The sequence below is a fragment of the Acinonyx jubatus genome, chromosome B3 (assembly GCF_027475565.1).
Source record: "Acinonyx jubatus isolate Ajub_Pintada_27869175 chromosome B3, VMU_Ajub_asm_v1.0, whole genome shotgun sequence".
Taxonomy (NCBI): Eukaryota; Metazoa; Chordata; class Mammalia; order Carnivora; family Felidae; genus Acinonyx; species Acinonyx jubatus.
This window is the reverse complement of record NC_069386.1, coordinates 115924482-115944804: the sequence shown is the minus strand read 5'-3', so window position 1 is coordinate 115944804 and position 20323 is coordinate 115924482. Positions and strand designations below refer to the sequence as shown.

General features: G+C 47.3%; 1 protein-coding gene across 3 annotated transcripts in view; it reads left to right on the top strand.

Moving 5' to 3' along the window:
• The window catches only part of ZFYVE1 (zinc finger FYVE-type containing 1), a 52304-nt gene extending 34062 nt beyond the window's left edge, over positions 1-18242 (top strand). The window contains exons 1-9 of one of the 3 annotated variants that reach the window (XM_015071689.3): positions 2457-3295; positions 7882-7988; positions 9963-10071; positions 10628-10725; positions 10822-10939; positions 13309-13479; positions 14220-14400; positions 15080-15193; positions 16669-18242. In XM_015071689.3, the coding sequence (XP_014927175.1) occupies positions 7924-7988; positions 9963-10071; positions 10628-10725; positions 10822-10939; positions 13309-13479; positions 14220-14400; positions 15080-15193; positions 16669-16901 (1089 nt within the window). In that variant the 5' untranslated portion in view covers positions 2457-3295; positions 7882-7923 and the 3' untranslated portion in view covers positions 16902-18242. Of the gene's footprint in view, positions 1-2456; positions 3296-3321; positions 3756-7881; positions 7989-9962; positions 10072-10627; positions 10726-10821; positions 10940-13308; positions 13480-14219; positions 14401-15079; positions 15194-16668 lie in introns of those variants that run through there. The other 2 variants (XM_053224669.1, XM_015071688.3) reach the window with 2 other exon arrangements.
• The last annotated feature ends 2081 nt before the right edge of the window (positions 18243-20323 follow it).

The window sequence follows — 20323 nt, the reverse complement described above, 5'->3', positions numbered from 1 at the left end:
AGCCTGTTTAAGATTCCCTCTCTCTTTGTCTGCCCCTCTCCCACACACTCTCTCTCTAAACAAACAAACAAAACAAACAAAAACAAAACCTGCCAGTTGAAGTTAAAATTAGTACAACCATGGCTTCTGACTGGCTCAGTTGGTAGAATGTGCGACTCTTGATCTTGGGGTCATGAGATTGAGCCCCATTGAGCATAGAAGTTACTAAAAAAAAAAAAATTAAAAATAAACAAAATTAGTAAAACTGTTTTGAAATGCAATTTATAAATATCTAGTGTAGGTGAAGATATGAGTAATATATATTCTAGGTGTATCATCTCTAGGAATTTATCTTAAACTCTTCCACAGGAACATAGGAGACCTTTAGAGGGGATGTGAATAGCACATTCTTTTGTAATGGCAAAATAATATAAGCTAAGTATGAAAAAGTAGATAAATGGTGGTATGTGAGTCTTTGCTACTTATTTGTTTGTTTTAGTTTTAGAGAGAGGGAAACAGAATCTCAAGCAGGCTGTATGCTCACTGTTCTTGGGGTTTGATCCCATGACCCTGGAATTATGACCTGAGCCAATATCAAGAGTTGGACACTCAAGTGAATGAGCCACCCTGGTGCCCCTCTTTGCTATTTATTTGTTTATTTTAAAGTTTATTTTGAGAGAGAGAGCGCTTGCAGTCGTGGGGGAGGGGGACAGGCAGAGAGAGAGGGAGAGAGAGAGAAACCCAAGCTGGCTCCATGCTGTCAGCGCAGAGCCTGACGTGGGCTCAGTTCCATGACCCTGGGATCATGATCTGAGCTGAAATAAGAGTCAGACACTCAGTCAACTGAGCCACCCAGGTGCTCGTCTTTGCTATGTATGTATGTACGTATGTATGTATGAATGAATGAAAGAGAGCATAAGTGAATGAGGGGCAGAGAGTGAGAGAGAGAATCCCACGAGGGGTAGTCCCACAGGGGCAGAGAGAAAGAGAGAGAGAAGCATGCCTCACTTGAAGCAGGGCTCTGTGTTTTACCTGGAGTGGAGCTCGAACTCAGGAACTGTGAGATCATGACCCGAGCTGGAGTCAGCTGCTTAATGACTGAGCCACCCAGGTGCCCGCTACTTATTTAAACAGAGAATTGGGGTCAGAGTGTATGTATGTGCAGTTACATACTTTGCTTTGTTCACGGAACATTGAAGCCTAGTGTTTTCCCCCATGCCATGTTTTATGAAAACACGTCTTGAAAAAAAAAGCTGTCTGCTTTTCGTTTATACGGAGGACGGATCATTTTTTACATTTAGTTAATTTTGCTTATTTTAGTAGTGGTTTTCGTCTTTTCCTTCTTCTATTTTCTGTATATTTAAAGGTATTGTTTACATTGTGCCTGTTTCCTTAGGGTAAATGACAACCCCTCTGCTATTACTGACTGATGTCACCGATTGTTCACTGTGGGCCACGTAGTGTATGCTCTGCACTGCGTGTAATAGATTCACTTAATCCTCATACCTGCTGTATGAGGTAGAGACGTGGAGGCATAAACCTAATTAATTTGCTTGAGATGACTCAGTCAGTGGTGGAGAATCTGAACCAGCTAGTCTGGCTACCAAGTCGGAGCCTTTAACCCAGTGGAATCTGGTCCTTCTCAGTAGTTACTCCACTCCTAAGAAGGTCAGAGAGTGTAGTCATCTCGAAAGGTTCCTGATGCACGTGCCAGTTGCCTTTAGAAAGGATAGTCCCATAAATTGTATTTTCATGTTCAAAAAGTCATTTATTAATTAAAAAAGCAATGTGTGTTCATGATATACAATTCAAATAGTACAGAAATGTGTAAGGTACGAGTTAAGGTCCCAGTCCACCCCCGTCATAACCATTACTAATACTAGTATATGCTTCTAGAGATTTTCAGTGCTACACAAGTATATGATGTATTTATTTTTCTCCCTTAAAGGGATCGTCTGATTCCTGTTATCCTCCAGCTTGCTTTTTTTCACGGAATCTTGAATTATCTTTCTAAAATAGTACATAAAACATACCTCGTTCTTTTTTTTTTTTATACTGAACATTCTGCGTGTACTTTATTTTTTTTAAATTTTTTAAAATATGAAATTATTGTCACATTGGTTTCCATACAACACCCAGTGCTCATCCCAAAAGGTGCCCGCCCTCCTCAATACCCATCGCCCACCCTCCCCTCCCTCCCACTGCCCATCAACCCTCAGTTCTCAGTTTTTAAGAGGTTGTTTTTTTAATGTTTGTTTATTTCCAAGAGACAGAGTGAGCATGAGTGGGGGAGGGGCAGAGAGAGGGAGAAGGAATCCTAAGCAGGCTCGGTGCTCAGCTTGGAGCCCGACAAGGGGCTGGATCCCATGACCGCGAGATCACGACCTGAGCTGAAATCAATCAAGAGTCGGCCACCGAGGCATGCCTGAAACATACCTCTTTCTTAATGCAATTAGTGTACTTTAAAAAAGTTACTAGCTGTATCTTACTTACGAGCTTCCACCTGGTTGATGTAGCACTGTTGGATTCCCAGGGAGCCTAAGTGCCCCTTTCCATGTTCATTATGGAACAGGAAATGTGCTGAATGAGAAGGACGGAAGAGTTTGCAGAATTTGTGTGAGAGAGAGGTCTACAGTGGTCCTCTGCTCTCGTGGCCTGCCCGCTGTTTCCTGATTCATCATGCTGACCTGATCATTCTTCCTGCCAGTCGGCCACTGTATGGTCCAGGCTCCAGTCCCTCTTGTCTAGCAGGGTTATTTCCCCCTTCTTGACCAGGTTCCATGGTAGTAACAGCTCACACTCTTACCAGCAGAGCGTGCCCTCACTGAGCAGGTAAATCTGTTTAAAGAGCTATTCAGGTTTCTGTTGAATAAGGGAGTGAAATACTGAATTAACTTACCTGTATTTACAGTTCTGAATATGTGAGAGAACCGTCTTAAACCTTCTTTAGCCTCTGATCTTTAATTGTAGAAACTCTGACTTTCCAATTCTATCACATCAGGAGGTATCTATTTATAAAGTTATTACATTTGGGAGTTGGGTGGCATCAGTGATTTACATAAGAGTCTCCATTTTGAATCAGAAAATTCACCGATAGCCCTTGATGACTGGGACTAACCTTACAGGTTCAGTAGAAAGGGTCATACTGTTGCCAAGGCAACTAAAGTTCAAGATCATCTGGTCTCCAGGTAACCTTTTCTAGAGTTGTCTCAAATGCTCCCCCTAGCTTTCTCAGGAGAGGTCCTTCCCTGCCTTTCTCTAACAGCTTGGGGACCTCAGGAGGAGGAGAGCCCAAGAAAAACTGGAATGATGTGAGGTTTGGAATCTTTGAAAGACGAAGTATATGAATTAGGTGGCAGGGTCCACACTGGAAAGAAAGGAGGATCCTTTCTCTTTACCCTTGTATCTTAAAACACACTAACATTGGATTTGTTTTGAACAGCTCTGCTGTTATATTCCCATACTGTTGGTGGATGTCAGTCCTCCTGAAGTTTGTTAAGCTCCGATTCATTACTAACTACCAGCTCTTCAGCGACTTGAGGGAAGTGAGAGGGGTGATGAGCGTCTGAAGTGATGAGGCTGGTTAACCTAGGAGTTCTTCTCTTTCTGATGTCACAAGAGGTTATGGCTGCCCTGGCCAGCATAAGCCAACAGTGACTTGGTCTAGGGCGGGCGGCGGTGGAGGTTCTGTGGGCATGCGTACCACGGAATCAGGCTGCAGACTGTTTCACGCCTTGAGATGCTTGCTGCCATTTTTCTGAAGAACTTTCAGAGAAGTGAGCCAGGCCACTTGGGTTTGGAACAGAAAGAACCTTGTGCTGCCACTGTTCCTGGGCTGCAATTTTATATTTTCGGGGGAGTGGCATCCCCCCTGAATTCGGCCCAGCTGGTGAACTCGGGCTACATTTGATATTTTTCCTGAGGGAAACTAGTACTTAGGTTATCCTTTCAGTTACTTGTTTAAAAGAAAAAACTCTGGGGTAAAGATACTTTTTTTAAAAAAATATAATTTATTGGCAAATTGGTTTCCATACAACACCCAGTGCTCATCCCAACAAGCACCCTCCTCAATGCCCATCACCCACTTTCCCCTCTCTCCCGTCCCCCATCAACCCTCAGTTTGTTCTCAGTATTTAAGAGTCTCTTATGGTTTGCCTCCCTCCCTGTCTGTAACTTTTTTTGCCCCTTTCCCCTCCCCCATGGTCTTCTGTTAAATTTCTCAAGGTCCACATATGAGTGAAAACATATGGTACCTGTCTTTCTCTGCCTGACTTAAGATACTCTTTTTTGGTTTTCCCTATACCTCTTTAGTAGCTTCTATGTTCCTTAGTTTGTTTTGTTTTTTTTTTTCCTTCCTATGTTACCCCATCAGATACACACACGTCTTTTTGCAACTAAATATTCACCCACTGAGTTCAAGCCCCACATTGGCCATAGGGCCTACTAAAGAAAAAAAAATAGGGGTACCTGGGTCGCATAGTTGGTTAAGTGTTCAACTCTTGATTTTGGCTCAGGTCATGATCTCACGGTTTGTGAGATCGAGCCCCTTGTTGGGCTCGGCGCTGACAGTGGAGCCTCCTTGGATTCTCCCTCTTCGCTCCTCCCACACGTGTGTTCATTCTCTGTCTCTCTGTCTCTGTCTCTCAAAATAAACTGAAAAAAAAAATTTTAAAAATAGGGATACCTGGGTGGCTCAGTCAGTCGAATGTCTGACTTAGGCGCAGGTCACGATCTCGCAGTTCATGGGTTCGGGCCCTGTGTTGGGCTCTCTGCTGTCAGTGTAGAGCCTGTTTCGGATGCTCGGTCTCCCTCTCTCTCTGCCCCTCCTCAGCTTGCTCTCTCTTTCAAAACTAAACAAACTAACTAACTAACTAACTAACTAACTAAATAAGCGAGCCCCTCTCTGGCTCAGTCGGTGGAGCATGTGACTCTTGATCTCAGGGTCGTGAGTTCAGTCCCCACTTTGGGCATAGAGCTCGCTAACTAAATAAAATTCGCCAACAAATGGAAGCAACTGTGAAGACCAGTGAGCTGTCTTGGAAAGGAAGGAGGTTCTTGTATCCCCTGTGTGTTACCTGGATTAGGTAGGAGGGTATCCAAGGAAAAAAATAAGAAAATTATCCGCATAGGAAACAACACAAAGGACGTTAATAATGGCAGTGAGTGTTTTCTATGCTCTTAATTTATGCCAGGTGCTCCTCATGTTTAAGTTCATCTGATCTTTATAGTCTAATTGTGAAGACTCCTATTGAGGAAGGTACTACCAGCATCCCCATCTTATAGATAAGGAAGTAGAGGCACAAAGGGTGCAGACCTGGAAACTACAAGCTGATATGCCTTTGCGGGGGGGTGTCTCATGTTTTATTTACCCAAATTGTTTGGTGTCATACTGTGCCCGGGTTTGCGCAGTCTGTATCTATCAAACTTCCTCTCCAAATCTTTCAATAAACTGATGTATTAGGAACATGATGCTGTATTTTCCCACAGCCAGCCCCAGACAGCTATGCATATACCTGTTGGAGAAATACAGCTTTAAGAGTTGTCAGTAATTTGGCAAATCAGGGAGCAGCTGGCGTTAAATTTGAGAGGGTCTGTGGGCATGAGATGAAGCCTGGCGCGGAGGGCAGGGCAGAGGTTGGCGTATGCACGGGGGTTGGACCGCTTCGTTTCAGACGTCCTAGTTGAGCACCTGTCACGACCTTCGCTGGGAGTCAGCGGAGGATACAAAGGTAGGAAACCGCTTTCACGGCGCGTGTCTTCTCGTCTGCGAGGTCAGATCCGTAGAGCTGGGCCGTAACTTTGCCTTATTGCCTAGTTACTCAGTCCCTCTGTCAGGTATCGAATACGACAGCTGTTTGGAGAAGGCTGTTTGGAGTGTGGTATGTCTTGAGGGGTTGGGAAGGCTTTGGGGGAAGAGGCGAGACCAAAAACCCCTGGAAGGATGGGTCATTTCGAAGTGGGACAGAGTAGGCCATGTAGACTGGTGAGTGATTCTACTTTTGGTTCTTGTTTATTCTCTTTAATATTCCTATGTATAGTTATTTATATTCTCTCTCTGGAAAGCTTAGTGTTTTCCCTAAGCTACTCCTCACAAAATACCCCCAAGAGGACAGGACTTACATGTATTATTTGTCAGGCCTTTTCCATTGGTCTAAGTGAAGGATTGGCACTTGCTGGGCCATTGCTGTCAGATGGTGTCTTCAGGGCCCCGTGCCTTAGCCTCGCAGAGGCCGAATATGAATGCCCTTAGGTGAGCTGTGCACCCTCACTTTGACACGTTCCTTGCCATTAGTGTCCCACACCTGGCCTGGCTCAACACTGATGTCATGTGCCTCTGTAAACACTTGATTTTGGAATTCAGGATACTAAGACCTCACTGAGAAAAGGAAAAGGAACTTGAACAAGTAAGTTCTCATTTAAGTGAAATTCCCTTCAGAGCTTGAGAGCCTTAGTTTAAATTTTTATTTTTTACATTGATTTATTTTTGAGAGACAGAGACAGAACACAAACGGGGGAGGGGCAGAGAGAGAGAGAGGGAGACACAGAATCTGAAGCAGGTTCCCGTTTCCAGACTGTCAGCACAGAACCCAATGTGGGGCTCGAACTCACGAACTGTGAGATTGTGACCTGAGCCAAAGTTGGATGCTCAACTGACTGAGCCACTCCGGCGGCTCACGAGAGCCTTAGTTTAAAATCAATGTGCTCTTTTCCCAAATCGCATCTTAAATTTTCTTTTGTCTTTTTACTAAGGGAAATAACTTGTCTTTCTGTTTTAGCCACTTTTCCTTCTCTTCCCCTGGAATAGTGCATGGCTGCCTCAGCACAGGAGATTGAAACTTAGAAGCCCGGAACTGCATGCATATAATGATTTTTAAAGTTTGGGCGCCTGGGTGGCTTAGTCAGTTAAGGGTCCGACTTTGGCTCAGGTCATGATCTCACGGTTCTTGGGTTCGAGCCCTGTGTTGGGCTCTGTGCTGACAGCTCGGAGCTGGGAGTCTGCTTCGGATTCTGTGTCTCCCTCTCTCTCTCTGCCGCTCCCCGCTTGTGCTCTGTCTCTGTCTCTCAAAAATAAATAAATTCCATTAAGATAAAAATAGAAAATCCCATTTCTATTTAATTTATATAATTTTTTCCCATTGCATATGAGTAAGGGCCTGGCAGGAAGAAGTTAACCTGAAAAATACTTTCAGTATAAAGTAGTGCCTGAAAACAGAGGACCAGCAATGAAAGCTACCTTTCAACATAAAATTTTTCAGTTTGCTTTTGCAAATACTTTATCTTTCTTGGCATTTATTTTGGCCATTTGCGGTCTTTTAGGTTACTGTAGTTGACAAAAGGCTGCCAGGCACCGTATTCTTCCTTGTTTTTTGGCTGATGCCTTCCTTTTGACACTGAGATAGTTCTGCGGCCTAGCGGAAAAAGAGCGCCTGTGGTTAGAACTGGGGTAGACGCCCAGGGAACTCCCAGCTCACCGCTCAGCTCTGCCTCTCTCTGACTTAAAGACAAGCCCTCTTCTCAGGTCTCAGTTCCTTGGTTCCTGCTTCAAAAGATGCAGTGGGCATTAGTCAATGTCTGTGGTGGTTTTGAATGAAAGACTGAGTGTGTGAGGTGTTCCTAACCTCCAAGGTAATCAGGAGAGCGCAGTAACTTTGTTGGCTCCCTTCTGACCTCTTGGGAAATGAGCTGGTTCTTCCTCAGGTTTCCTGTGGTGAGGACTGGGGCATGTCGGGCCAAGAAGGTCGAGGGTGAGGAGCAGAAGTCATTGGGTTGCCTCTCCTGGCCGTGGAGCCTGTGAGAAATAAGCCAGCAGCGAGGGGGGACTTAGAAAGGCACGTAGTGGAAGGGCCAAAGCACGGGGGGCTCCGCCAAGTGCCTTCACGTGTCGCCTTCCCTCCTCGGCAGGCATTGAGTGACCGCTTCAGCGGTGAGATCCCCGATGACCAGATGGCGCACAGCTCCTTTTTTCCAGATGAATACTTCACCTGCTCTTCCTTGTGCCTCAGCTGTGGGTAAGTGAGGCTGGCCATCTTGGGAAAAGAGGCTCAGAATTCAGACTTCAGTGTGCATGCGGATCACCTAGGGTCTGGGTAAATCACAGACTCTGAATTAAGGATGGGCGGGGCTCTGAGAAGGACACTGCCAATAAGTACCCAGGTGGTCCTGGTACCCAGGGGGACCACACTCTGAGGTTGTAAGACACATGATTATGAAGAATCCTCTGAAGATTCCCACCTGGTTTAGATGGGCCATTGCCTTCTGGTTTGGGAAGTTTTTACTACAGAAAACTTCAGTTGCTTTGTTTTTCTGTGTTTCTCCTACCAAGGCTTTTTCGCTGTAGTCATTAAACTCATTGATATTTGGTAGCCTGGTGTGTACAAAGCTCTGTGGTAGGTATTAGTCCTGGTTAATTCCGTTCACCGTGAGGGCAAACTCCCGAGCACATTAGAATTATCCAGGGATCTTACAAAATCATCAAGGCCTGGGCCTCCCTTCCAGGGACTCGCACTTAACAGATCTGGGGTGGGGCCTTCACACTGGTGCATTTAAAAAGGGTCCTCAGATGATTCTAATATGTTGAGTTGAGAACGAGAAGTTAGGGCAGTGCTTCTCAAATTCTATAATCTGTGTATTTATCACCTCGGGATTTTGTTAAAATGCAGATTCTGAACCACAAGGTCTGCTTTTAAGATTGTGTATTTCTAACACGCTCCCGGGTGATGCCTGTGCTGCTGGTCTGTTGACCACACTTTGTTACGGGAGCTTTAGGCAGTGATTCTCCCATTTTAGTGTGCACAAGAAAAACACGTTAAAACAGATTGTTGGGCCCTGCCTCCCCAGTTTCTGATTCAGTTGGTCTGATGTAGGGCCTGAGAGTTTGCATTTCTGATAAGTCCCCAGGTAATGCTGATGTTGCTGATTGGGGCCACCCTTTGAAGATCACTGGATTAATTTGAGCTGTTGATGGCTATTAAATCACAGTCAGGTGACTTGTCCCATGGAGCTCGGCGGCGGATTTAAGTGCTTTGCAGTCTCCTGGTCCCATAGACACTTCCCCACCCCACCACCTTCTTCACCATTGAATTGTCTTTGCTCACATCAGGACCTCTGGTCCTCCTCCTCCAGATTTATCCATTTAGGGGAGGAGATCTGAGCCTTTTGTGAAAGGTTTTGTTTGTTTTTGCATGGAACCCTGTAGGCTACCTGCTGGGCTCAGAAAGGCCACCACCTTGGCTCTGAATATGTAAAAAGGATTTGGTTCTTAGATTACACAGTCTGGGCTCAGAGAATGAAGATTATTTTGGTGAGGAAAGAGGGATGGTAGTTGCCAGCATGACTTACCTTCCTTTTTGTTTACCCCATAGCCCAGCATGAGGGACTTAGGTTCTTTTGGATCATCACTTTTCCATTCTAACAGCCTCACCAGGGTTTCCAGAACTTTCCTTTCTATCACAGTGAAACTCTAAAGTCCCGATCTCTGTTTTTGCCTTGTCAGGATGGCAGAGCTCACTGTTGATTCGGAAGGTTTTCTTGTTCAGCTTAAGCCTCCTCTTAATGTATTGCCAAATTTTGGAGGTTGGTTTTTGTTTTACATCTTGGCAGCCTGTTCTGGCTAAACTTCCCGTTTCCTGCTTTTTGGATTTGGGGGTTTGCCGAGAGCCATTCAGTCTTTATCTCCTGTCAAGGTGGTGTCTTCAGGCTCCTCCTTTCTGCTGTGGGACCAGGTGGCTTTTCCTGGAGGAGATTCCTCCTTTTCTCCTTTCTCCTCACACAAGGCCAGTAGTGCCTTTGAGCGCTGTTGGTTCAAGTACAAGAGAGGCATGTGGATTTCTGAGACATGCGCCGTGCCCTCTGTGCTCACTATTCAGGGCCCAGTTCGTAACCAAGGTCTGGTTTTGGCCCTGTGTCTGGCTCTGGCTCAGACTCTGTGGAAGTGGCGGGGGCTTCTTTAGCCGCCTCACCGTCAGCTTTTGGGCTTCACTCAGGGCTGGATGTAAGAACAGCATGAACCATGGGAAAGAAGGAGTCCCTCACGAAGCCAAGAGCCGCTGCAGATACTCCCACCAGTACGACAACCGGGTTTATACCTGCAAGGTGAGTGCTCTGAGCTTCTCCCTGCTCCCGCAGCTGCCTTGCGGATTCTGCTCGGCTTTTGAGGACTGGCTTGGGGCCACCCTTTACTGTATCCCAAAGAATTTGATACTCAAACCGAGTATCTCGGGAACTTCTTCCCTAGCTCTAACCAAAAGAACTCAAGAGGCCTTTGATGCTGGGGCCCCTTGGTTTATTTATTTATTGACTTCCCAGCAGATTTTCCTGTTATTCTGTTGGCTTCTATGCCAGGGCCATGTCCATTGACTGTTCATTCTTCCCCAGAGCAGGAGTGCCCTGCGGGAACCCAGTTGAATGGACCGTGATGGGTATAAATTACAGCTCAGTTTTGGGGCCCGGGACCGGGCCACATTCAGTTCATGATTGTTCAGGGCACTGGCTTTTTTTAGAGCAATGATCCCTCCTCTGATGTGCTGAACTCCCGAGTCTGTAAACCCTCAGCTGGTATGGTTTGTTGGGAGGGGGCTGGACAGGGACATAAAGAGGCCAGGGGGTCTGGTGTCCAGAGAAGAAGCTGGCAGAGTGCTCCATGTTTCAGGCCTGCTATGAGAGAGGCAAGGAGGTCAGCGTAGTGCCCAAGACATCCGCTTCCACTGACTCCCCCTGGATGGGTCTCGCAAAATATGCCTGGTCTGGGTGAGTTTAAATGACGACGATGTAGCTGAGGGTTGTTGGTGTATTCGTCTGCCAGGTACCTGCCCGGGTAACAGGGTCTGTTTGCTTTCCTCGTAGGTATGTGATCGAGTGTCCTAACTGCGGCGTGGTCTACCGTAGCCGGCAGTACTGGTTTGGGAACCAAGATCCTGTGGATACGGTGGTACGGACAGAGATTGTGCACGTGTGGCCGGGGGTAAGAGCGGTTCTGTTTTTCTTCTTGTATCGTTCAGTTATTCATGTGTGTGGAAAAGAGCTTGTTTGGAATTCAGGTTAGCCATGAATTTTAATATATTGGTGGTTTAGGAAGGCAGGATCTGGAGAGCCTTTCTTGTTCGAGGCCGTTATTTTCATTTCTTCTTGGATGTACATTAGAAGCACAACTTCATTTTTTATTTTATCATTTTTATGTATAATTTCTTGTCACATTGGTTTCCCAGTGGTCCCACACCCAGTGCTCATCCCGATAGGTGCCCTCCTCAATGCCCATCACCCACTTTCCCCTCTCCCCCACCCCCCACCAACCCTCAGTTTGTTCTCAGTATTGAAGAGTCTCTGATGGTTTGCCTCCTTCCCTCTCTGTGACTGCCCCCCCACCCCGCTTTCCCTCCCAACTGGTCTTCTGTTATGTTTTCACTCACACATGGATCCTGAGAAACTTATGGCATCTTTCTCTGCCTGACTTATTTCACTTAGCCTAATACCCTCCATGTTAGAAGGAGAACTTTAAATAAACTAAATGTTGGCCTATTGTTGTACTGCCTTAGCAAATGAAATACTTTTTCACATTCTCCTTTCCATAGGCATGTTTGTATAGATGCAAATGTAATTTACGTGCCATTTACCTGCTTTTTTCCCATCCCACCATTTATTTTTATTTATTTATTTTTTAAGCAGCCTCCACACCCAGTGTGGGGCTTGAGCTCACAACCTTGAGAGCAAGAGTCAATGTTCCACTGGCTGAACCAGCCAGATGCCCCTCATACCATCATTTTATTTCCACATTGCTTCCACTTCTCATGATTTTCCTTTGTAGTCAACTGTGTAACATTGTCTTATGCTTTATTTTGATTCCCATCCTCTTTTTTTATGTTTAAATTAAAAAAATTTGTATTTTGATAGTACATGTGTGAGTGGGGGAGGGGTGGAGAGGGAGAGGGAGAGTGGGAGGGGGAGAAGGAGAGAGAGAGAATCCCAAGCTGATAGCGTGGAGCCCGATGGGGGGCAGTCAGTCTCATGAACCGTGAGATCATGACCTGAGCTGAAGTCGGGTTGGATACTTAACCAAGTGAGCCACCCAGGTGCCCCTTCCCATCCCCCCTTTTTTGAATATTTATGCTGTTTACGTAATGTTTTTATTATCAAAATGCTATGACATTCTTTATGTAAGAAAGCCTTTGTTCTGGGAAATTTTCTTGCAGTATATTCTAAGAAGTGGGATTACTGTAGACCCTATTTTTTAATTTGACTTTTGAATTCAATTTTGAGGTAGCGATGTGGTGATTTCATTCTGCATCAAACTACAACTCACACTTGGAATTGCCAGTAATTCAAAACACATTTTCTATTCGTAGGAAAAAAAAAAAAGATTTTTCTCTAAGGAACTTATCTTACTTGCTGGGTGACTCCTAAGGCTACTGGTCAGCCTGACAGGCTCCCTGCAGCCATCTTGAGCTTTTCCAGGCCCTACAGCTCATAAAACTGAAGATGTCCTTAGTGTTTAGTTCCTCCTCTCTCCAGTTTCCAGCCCCACTAAAATTTGTCCCTGTGGGATGGTCTCACTTCGGGAACCCACCCTCTTGGCATGATGGGCCAGGCCATCCTGTCCCCAGGACTTAGTGTGGCCTTGAACTAGTATAATTTTCTCACTGTACTTTTTATGACTCATGTCTTTTGTTTTTGGATCTGTGTTTGTTCTTGTGAAAGCTGTTGTCTCTATGGTAAATAGTTCTATTCCAAGAAAGTAGTAATATCATAGTTCACTTTTAGGCCACATTCCTCATGGTCCTTAGGATTAGAGGATACAGGCCCCTCCCCTTCTGTTCGTTCATTCACTCCTTCATTATTTGAACTTAGGTTGGTTGAGTACTGTATGCCCAGAATTGAACTAGACACTTAAAAATACAAAAATGAAGAAGATAGGTTATTTTCAGAGGGTTTGGTCTAATAGTCAAATATGTAAACAGATACTGTCTTTACATGTGAAAATAGGATTCTCAGAAGAAACCGAGAGGAAGGGCTAAACCCAGCCTGGGGTGGGGGGCTTCCTGGAGGAGGTACCATCCTTACTCGAGTATCTCCTGGATTGTACATGTTGTTTGGCAGGTAAGGCCTGAATTGAACAGCTGTGCACCAGATCTTGTCGCCTTGAAAGGAATAAGTCAGTAATGACTGGTTGGCTGTGGTATTGCCTAGAAGCCAGAGGGACTCCTGGTCTACTCCTCTCTGCCCGGGAGTTTGTGGTTCTGAGTTGACTGTGATGAGTGTGCTACTCACCTGAGACCCCTCGCCTTCCTTCCTTTTGCTCTTTTCGGAGAATGATGGGAGCCTGCATTTTCATTTCAGACCGATGGATTTCTGAAGGACAACAACAATGCTGCCCAGCGCCTCTTGGATGGGATGAACTTTATGGCTCAGTCAGTGTCTGAGCTTAGCCTTGGGCCCACCAAGGCTGTGACTTCCTGGCTGACAGACCAGATCGCCCCTGCATACTGGAGGCCCAACTCCCAGATCCTGGTATGGTGTGGCAGGATGCACCCGCATCCCTGGTGTGGCCCATGCTGGTGCCGTTTTGCCCCATTCTAAGCTTATTTTGTGAGGGAGGTGTGGAGTTTCTCTTTCAGATTAGCTCCCAGGGTATTAGAAAAGGCGGGGTGCATTGAGGCAGCCAGTGTTCTCTTTGCCCATTGATTTCCCTTTGTGTTACTCTGTGATTTTCTTTCCAGTGGGTTTTAGTTTCTTGGCCTGCAGGGGCTAGTTATTATTGGTTAGATAGATGTCTGAAGTCCTAGATAACAGAATCTGGAGGGAAAGGGGAAATTCAGAGGTCATTTGGCCTGGTTCATAAATCTCTACAGTAACCACATCAAGGGAGTCCCCCCAGCTTTGGTCCAAACACTTTGTGACGGGAAGCTCACTCTCCACCAACTTCCCAAAGGCTCTTTTGGGAAGCTGTAGGAAAAAGATGAATTCTCATTGGTCTCCTGGCTAGAATTAGCATAGTTTTTCTGAGAATGCTGTGACTCAGCCAAATAGATATAAGGTGCCTTTCCAGGTATTTCTTGGAAGAAAATGATAGTCACAGCTGTGCTTCAGTGGGTGCATTCCATGTGACCGGAGGCCTTAGGTTCTCTCCGTTACAACTGTTGGGTTCCTGCCGTTCCAAGTGTCCTGTGGTCCTCCCCTGGGTCTCGCTGACTTTTCTCAGCTGAGCAGAAACGAATAATACCTGCCTCTCTGTTTTGGGCTTGGAACAGAGCTGCAACAAATGTGCTACATCCTTTAAAGATAACGACACCAAGCATCACTGCCGGGCCTGTGGGGAGGGCTTCTGTGACAGCTGTTCATCCAAGACCCGGCCAGTGCCCGAGCGGGGCTGGGGCCCTGCGCCTGTGCGGGTGTGTGACAACTGCTATGAAGCCAGGAATGTCCAGTTAGGTAACGTGGGGCCCAGGGGATGCAAGGGTGGAGGGGACCCTCTCTTTGGCACAGGGTACTGGGAAGTAGACCCCCACATGCCTAATCCTGTTCTTTTTTTTCAAAATGTTTATTTTTGAGAGAGAGAGAGAGAGAGAGCAAGTTGGGGAGGGGCAGAGAGGGAGGCAGAGGATCTGAAGCGGGCTCCGTGCTGACAGCAGAGAGCCTGATGCAGGGCTCAAACTCACGAACTAAGAGATCATGACCTGAGCTAAAGTCTGACACTTAACCGACTGAGCCACCGAGGCGCCCCGTAACCCTGTTCCTAACCCAGTCGCTCTTCTAAGGGTAGCTGCTCCCCTGGTCCTGGCTGGCATCCTCTAAGCTCTTTGTTAATAGAGTCCTAGGGGGTGCTAGTCCTGGGTTGGGGGGCTTAGCCCTGTCCTGCGTTTATCAGACATGGCTTAGACTGGATCTTCTTCCTGGAGAAGGCTCTTGGTCCTGTTCCTAGCCCCTTTCTAGTTCTAAAACAGCTCCAGAGTGAAGTAAAGGACTAACAGAGGTCACTTGGTGTCAGGGTGTGTCCTGACCCACAGCCCAGACCCCTATAGTCTTTATAGGGTAGCACAGTGTTTGCCCCAGTTTTCCATTTGGGAAATGACCTAAGAGGTGATGGCTTTTCCTTTCTCATTGTCCACAGATGTTACCGAAGCACAGGCTGACGATGAAGGCGGGACGTTGATTGCTCGGAAGGTGGGCGAGGCCGTGCAGAGCACTTTGGGAGCTGTAGTGACAGCCATTGACATACCACTAGGTGGGTGTAGTGTACGTGGGATGAGGGGTTTCACGGTGCCCTGGGCTGTCATTTTGTCAGAGCTTGCTGACCTAGATTGAGTTGGACAGCAAGGAGTTGACTGAGAATGTACATTTTCTTGCTTCTGCATGCCTTTGTGTTTATTCCCGGAGGCCATCTCTGTATACCATCTATTGCCGTCTAACAAACTACCTGGACATGTAAAGGCTGAAAACAACCACCATTTCATCATGTCTCACAACTTTGAGTCAGGAATGGTTATTATTCTGGTCAGGTGGCATTGCCTAGAGTTTCCATCTGATGCTCTAGTATGGCAGCCTGACCCGTCTTGAGGGGTCAAGCCAACCTCACTCACATGCTGGGTACTTTGTCAGGGATGCCTGGAAGGTGGGCTTGGTAGAACCCATCTCCATCTATTCTCCAGGCCTCTCTTCGTGGTTTCTGCAGTGGGAGTTAAGACTTTTTACACGGGGTGCTTAGGACTCCTGTTCCGAGAGGTAGGAAGTGGAAGTCAGCGATGTCTTCAGGTCTGGGCCTGGAAGCTGGTACTCCTACTCTAGTTTCCTGTAGTCACAGAGCCTGCCTGGGTCTGAGGGAGGGGCAGGAGTGTCAGAATTTGTGGCGGTCTTTAATCTACCTCACTAGTCAGTTCTTCATTTAGGATAGATCTTTATTTACCTCCTGATGGCAGGGGTACTTGTAACTAGGATGGTGAGAGGAAGGGGAAGGGAAAGGCACCGGTGTGTGCAAGGCTTAGGCAGGGTTGGCTGGGCCTCGGCTGTCTCTGCCCATTGCAAGGGAGCAACCAGAGGCTCCTGGGTTGGGTGGTGGTGAAAATTGCTTGGATCTGATTTACCACCACTGGGGCTCGAAGGTGAGTAGATGAACTTTTGACTCGAGGGTATAGGAATAGGTTTGCCCAGGCTTGAAGCTCAGGTTGCATCTGCTCTCAGGGGTACCTGGGAGAAGCAGGGCTGCGCTTGGCACAGAGAGCCTGCCGTCTGCTCCCCACGGGGCTCACCTGCTGAGCGCTCTCTGGCTGGCGGGTCCCAACGTTAGACATGTTCTTTCTCGTAATCCCCACAGCTGCTCTTGAATGTGGCTTGTTGAAGATGAGGAAGCCAGGGCCCTGAGGGGTTAGGGAACCGTCTCTTAATCCTGCAGCTGCTAACGAACACGTGCTCAGTGGAGCTGGGGTTGGAACGAAGGGATGTCCTGACTCCCAGAGTCTGGGCTGCTTTATTGTTATTCCAGTGGTTCTTACTGGAGCTGCGCCTCAGGGTCACCCGGGAGCCCAGTGCCTAGGTGCCAGCTCTGGAGATTCAGAGCCGCACGGTACGGGGTGAAGGCCTCTGTAGGGGGCTGTGTGCGCAGCAGGACTGCGAGCCAGAGGTGCCCGAGGATGCTTCTAGCCCAGTGGGACTCGGCGTGCTGGGTCCGTGTATCCCGCTCATCGTCGTTTGCTCCTGCCACAGGTCTGGTGAAGGATGCGGCCAGGCCGGCGTACTGGGTGCCTGACCACGAGATCCTGCACTGCCACAGCTGCCGGAAGGAGTTCAGCATCAAGCTTTCCAAGCACCACTGCCGGGCCTGCGGACAGGGCTTCTGTGATGAGTGTTCCCATGACCGCCGGGCTGTCCCCTCTCGAGGCTGGGACCATCCTGTCCGAGTCTGCTTTAACTGCAATAAAAAGCCCGGTGACCTTTAACCCCAGCTCCCTCTCCGAGTCCTTCACAATTCCTTAGGTTCTCAGGGTTAGAAACAGAAGTCTCATTGAGGTAGGCCCTCCCCACCGGGCACCTGTTATGGTGTGTGTCCTCTACTCATCCCGGGTCACTATCCTGCTGTGGGGGGAGGGAGGAGCCTGGCCAGGGCCGAACGTGTGAACCCCTCAGGGCGGGGGACCGAGCAGCTTAAAGTGGAATGAACCTGAATCCGTTGCATTTATGTCAGTTAAGAAATCTACAACTGTGTGCGTATATCCATATGAAAGGGATGTGGGGCGTATTCAGGCTGCTGCTGGCTGTGAAGACATAGCACAGTCTGTCCCCAGCACAGGGATAAGGTGGCAGTGGCCCCAGGTCCCCCCCCCCCCCCCCCCCAACAGAGCCAGGTTCAGAGCCACTGTGTTACTAGTCACCTTTTGCTTCTTCTCTGTGAGCCTTTGAAGCGTCTCCTTTCCTTGCCTTTTCCCAGGTACCTCTTGCTTGGAATAGCCTGAAAGGAACCCACCTGGGTCCTCTGGAATTGGATCCCCATTCCTGGCCTAGGCCTGTTTCAGTCAGAGACTACCCAACTTAGCGTGCAGGTCACCAGAGTGGGTGGAAGGTGAGGGGTAGGGTCCTCAGCCCTGAGAACGGGGGAGAGCACAGAAGGAAACAGGCCTTCCCCAGCAGTGTTTCCTGCTTATTGATGCTCCTGTGTCCACTTGGCTTTTTCCAGAGGCCGCACCCTGCCCCTGAACAGCACCTGCTTCCTTCCCCTCCACCTGCAAGCCCACCATCTGCTTCTGAGTGTTGCACTAGGATTTTTATTGCTTATTTTGAAGTGTCTTAATTCTTTGTTCCCTGATACATGACCCCTCTAGCTACTGGAGGGGTGACCTTGAGAAATCTTCCAGGGAAACAGTGCACCGAATGGACTGTTTTAAATATATATAAATATCTCGACGGATAATAAAGAAAAAAATTCTCTTTGGTTCTTGCAAGAGAAGTCAAACTTGTTTCTTATCAAGAGCCGGGACATTCATATCTCTCATGACTGGAAAGAGACTGTTGTGCCGAAATCCTGTCGTCATGGTGGATTTTCTTCAGTGGCCAAAACCGAAGAATTAAATGTGGCGTAATTCTTGACTGAACTGGTGGGTGGGCCGAACTTCAGGGAGGTACGTAGCGGTCATTCCTGGCATGAGTGCAGTGTGACGTGAGCCCTGGAATGTGTTGGTCCTCAGACCTGCTCCCTTCCTGCCTCCTGTGGCCCAGTGACTCAGGGCCTACTCTAGTACTGTGTATTATCAAATTCGCCATTATAAAGGAATCTTCCTGCTGAATATGGACTGTGCTCTTTGCTTTAACTTCATCAGTAAATCTTGCCTCTTTCTAGTCGATAGGAGAGTAGCTGGTGGCTTTCAGAGCAGAAGCCAGTGAGAGGCATGTTTCTAGAGTGGTAGTGTTTGGCCTTTAATACCTCAGCCTGTTACTTTAACAAGAACTTAAAGGCATAGCCAAATACCACGAACCATGATAGGGGTTTTCATGTCATGATGATGGGCTGTTTTTCCCCCAGTTTTTAGACAGATGGCTTCTTCCAGCTGTTTGCTAACTGGGAACTTAGTGGCTATTCCTTTAGAGAGGATAACTGACGCTCCTAGAACTTTCTGGTGGTGAGGGCTCCACACGGGCTCACTGGCCCTGCCATTGCCTTGTACTTGGGCTGTTCGTCAGAGCTTTCCACAGTGGGTGGGGCCAGCTGGCCCCAAGTAGGCAACCCGTGTCAGGCAGTGGCAGCGGCTTAAGGACTTGGGTTCTCAGGGTTCACTCGTAGCTGTGGGGCTGCAGTCCCGGGGAGTCCTCTCACAGGAGACTATGTGTTGCTATCAACCTAGGGAAACTCTGGGGAAAAACTGTCTTCTACCTTTTTATCTGTCACTTCCCTCTTCGTTCCCCTGCCCGGTCTTCTCTGTTCCACTCCCATGTCCATCCGCAACTGTCTTCCTCCTTCTTGTGGGCATGACACTCTGGTCTTACCAGCACCCAGATGAAGAAACAGAACATATCTGCCACCGCGAGAGCCCACTGTCTTGGCATCTGATAGCACAAATTAGTTCCCCTCTTTTAGGGGGTGGCTGCATAAAGACTTAATACATTCCTGGTTTGGGGTGCCCGGCTGGCTCAATTGGAAGAACATGCGACCCTTGATCTCAAGTTGTGAGTTTGAGCCCCAAGTCAGGCATAGCGGTTACTTAGAAAAAACAAATTTTTGGCTTGAAGGACTTGCTCCGAGGTGGAGGAGATGGCTGGGGAAGCTGTCTCCGAGAGCTGTGATGAAAGGCTTCAGCTGTGGCTGAGAACCAAGCGGTCTCCGAGGCAATGGGACGCGGTGGGACCCTTACACATTCCTTGGGTTTCTCTCTGCTCCTTTGACTTCCAATATACAGGTGCCAGTTATCTGCCAGGGACTATGCTAGGATCTGTATATGGTCGATATTCTCACAACCATACTGGAAGGCAGGGGGTAGTGCTTGTGTTTTACAGCTGAAGCTACTGGCTCAGAGACATTCGGAAGCCCAGGGCCGCCTGGCTAAGGAGACTTGAAGCTGGGGTTTGAGCACAGGCAGGCCTCATAACTGCCGTACTGAGTCTGCACCCCATCCTGCTGGCATTGCAATGTAGAGAGAGTGTCTCTTCAGTTTCCTTCCTCCTTCTTGAGCTGCGAATTCTTTTGCATTTCCAGATAAGACAGTGACCTTAAAATTAAAATAGTAGCACGTACCTTTTTTTTTTTTAATCAGAGCTTAACTTTACATTTAATCATTTCCATTGGCCCTCAGAGGTTCTCATGATAAAGGAGAGTAATGCTTCCTTGTCACTAAAAATCAGAGAAACTGGTTTAGAGGTTAAGCAAGTTGATCTAGCCTGTACCAATGGAGCCAAGCTTCCCAGTTGTTGAAAAATTAAGTTTTTCTTAATATTTGCATTTTCAATTTCACAACTACCATCAATGGGTGGGGTAGAGAATTGAACCCATGATGGTATTTATCATGGCTTTTATCACCAATGGACTTAGTTTTAGAATTTGAGTTTTACCTTCCGTTAAATTACACCTGGTGCAACTTTTTTTTTTTTTTTTGTATCTGGGAAAGTTATGAAAACTGATGTGCAGATGGTATGGGGGTATATAGGGTTAGGGAAGGTGTAATTTAGGGAGATGCTCATGACCAGCACCATCTTTGAAACGGCCATTTGTAGACGACAGCATGTCTTTCTGGGTCTGGTGGACTTTGCTGGGCTGTGTCCATCTATAATGTTAATACTGAGTGACTTCACCCACTGCCATGATTTCAGCTGCCACTTTATCCTGATCATATCAAATCCTTAACTCTAGCCTGAATCGCCCTCCAGGTTCTGGCTC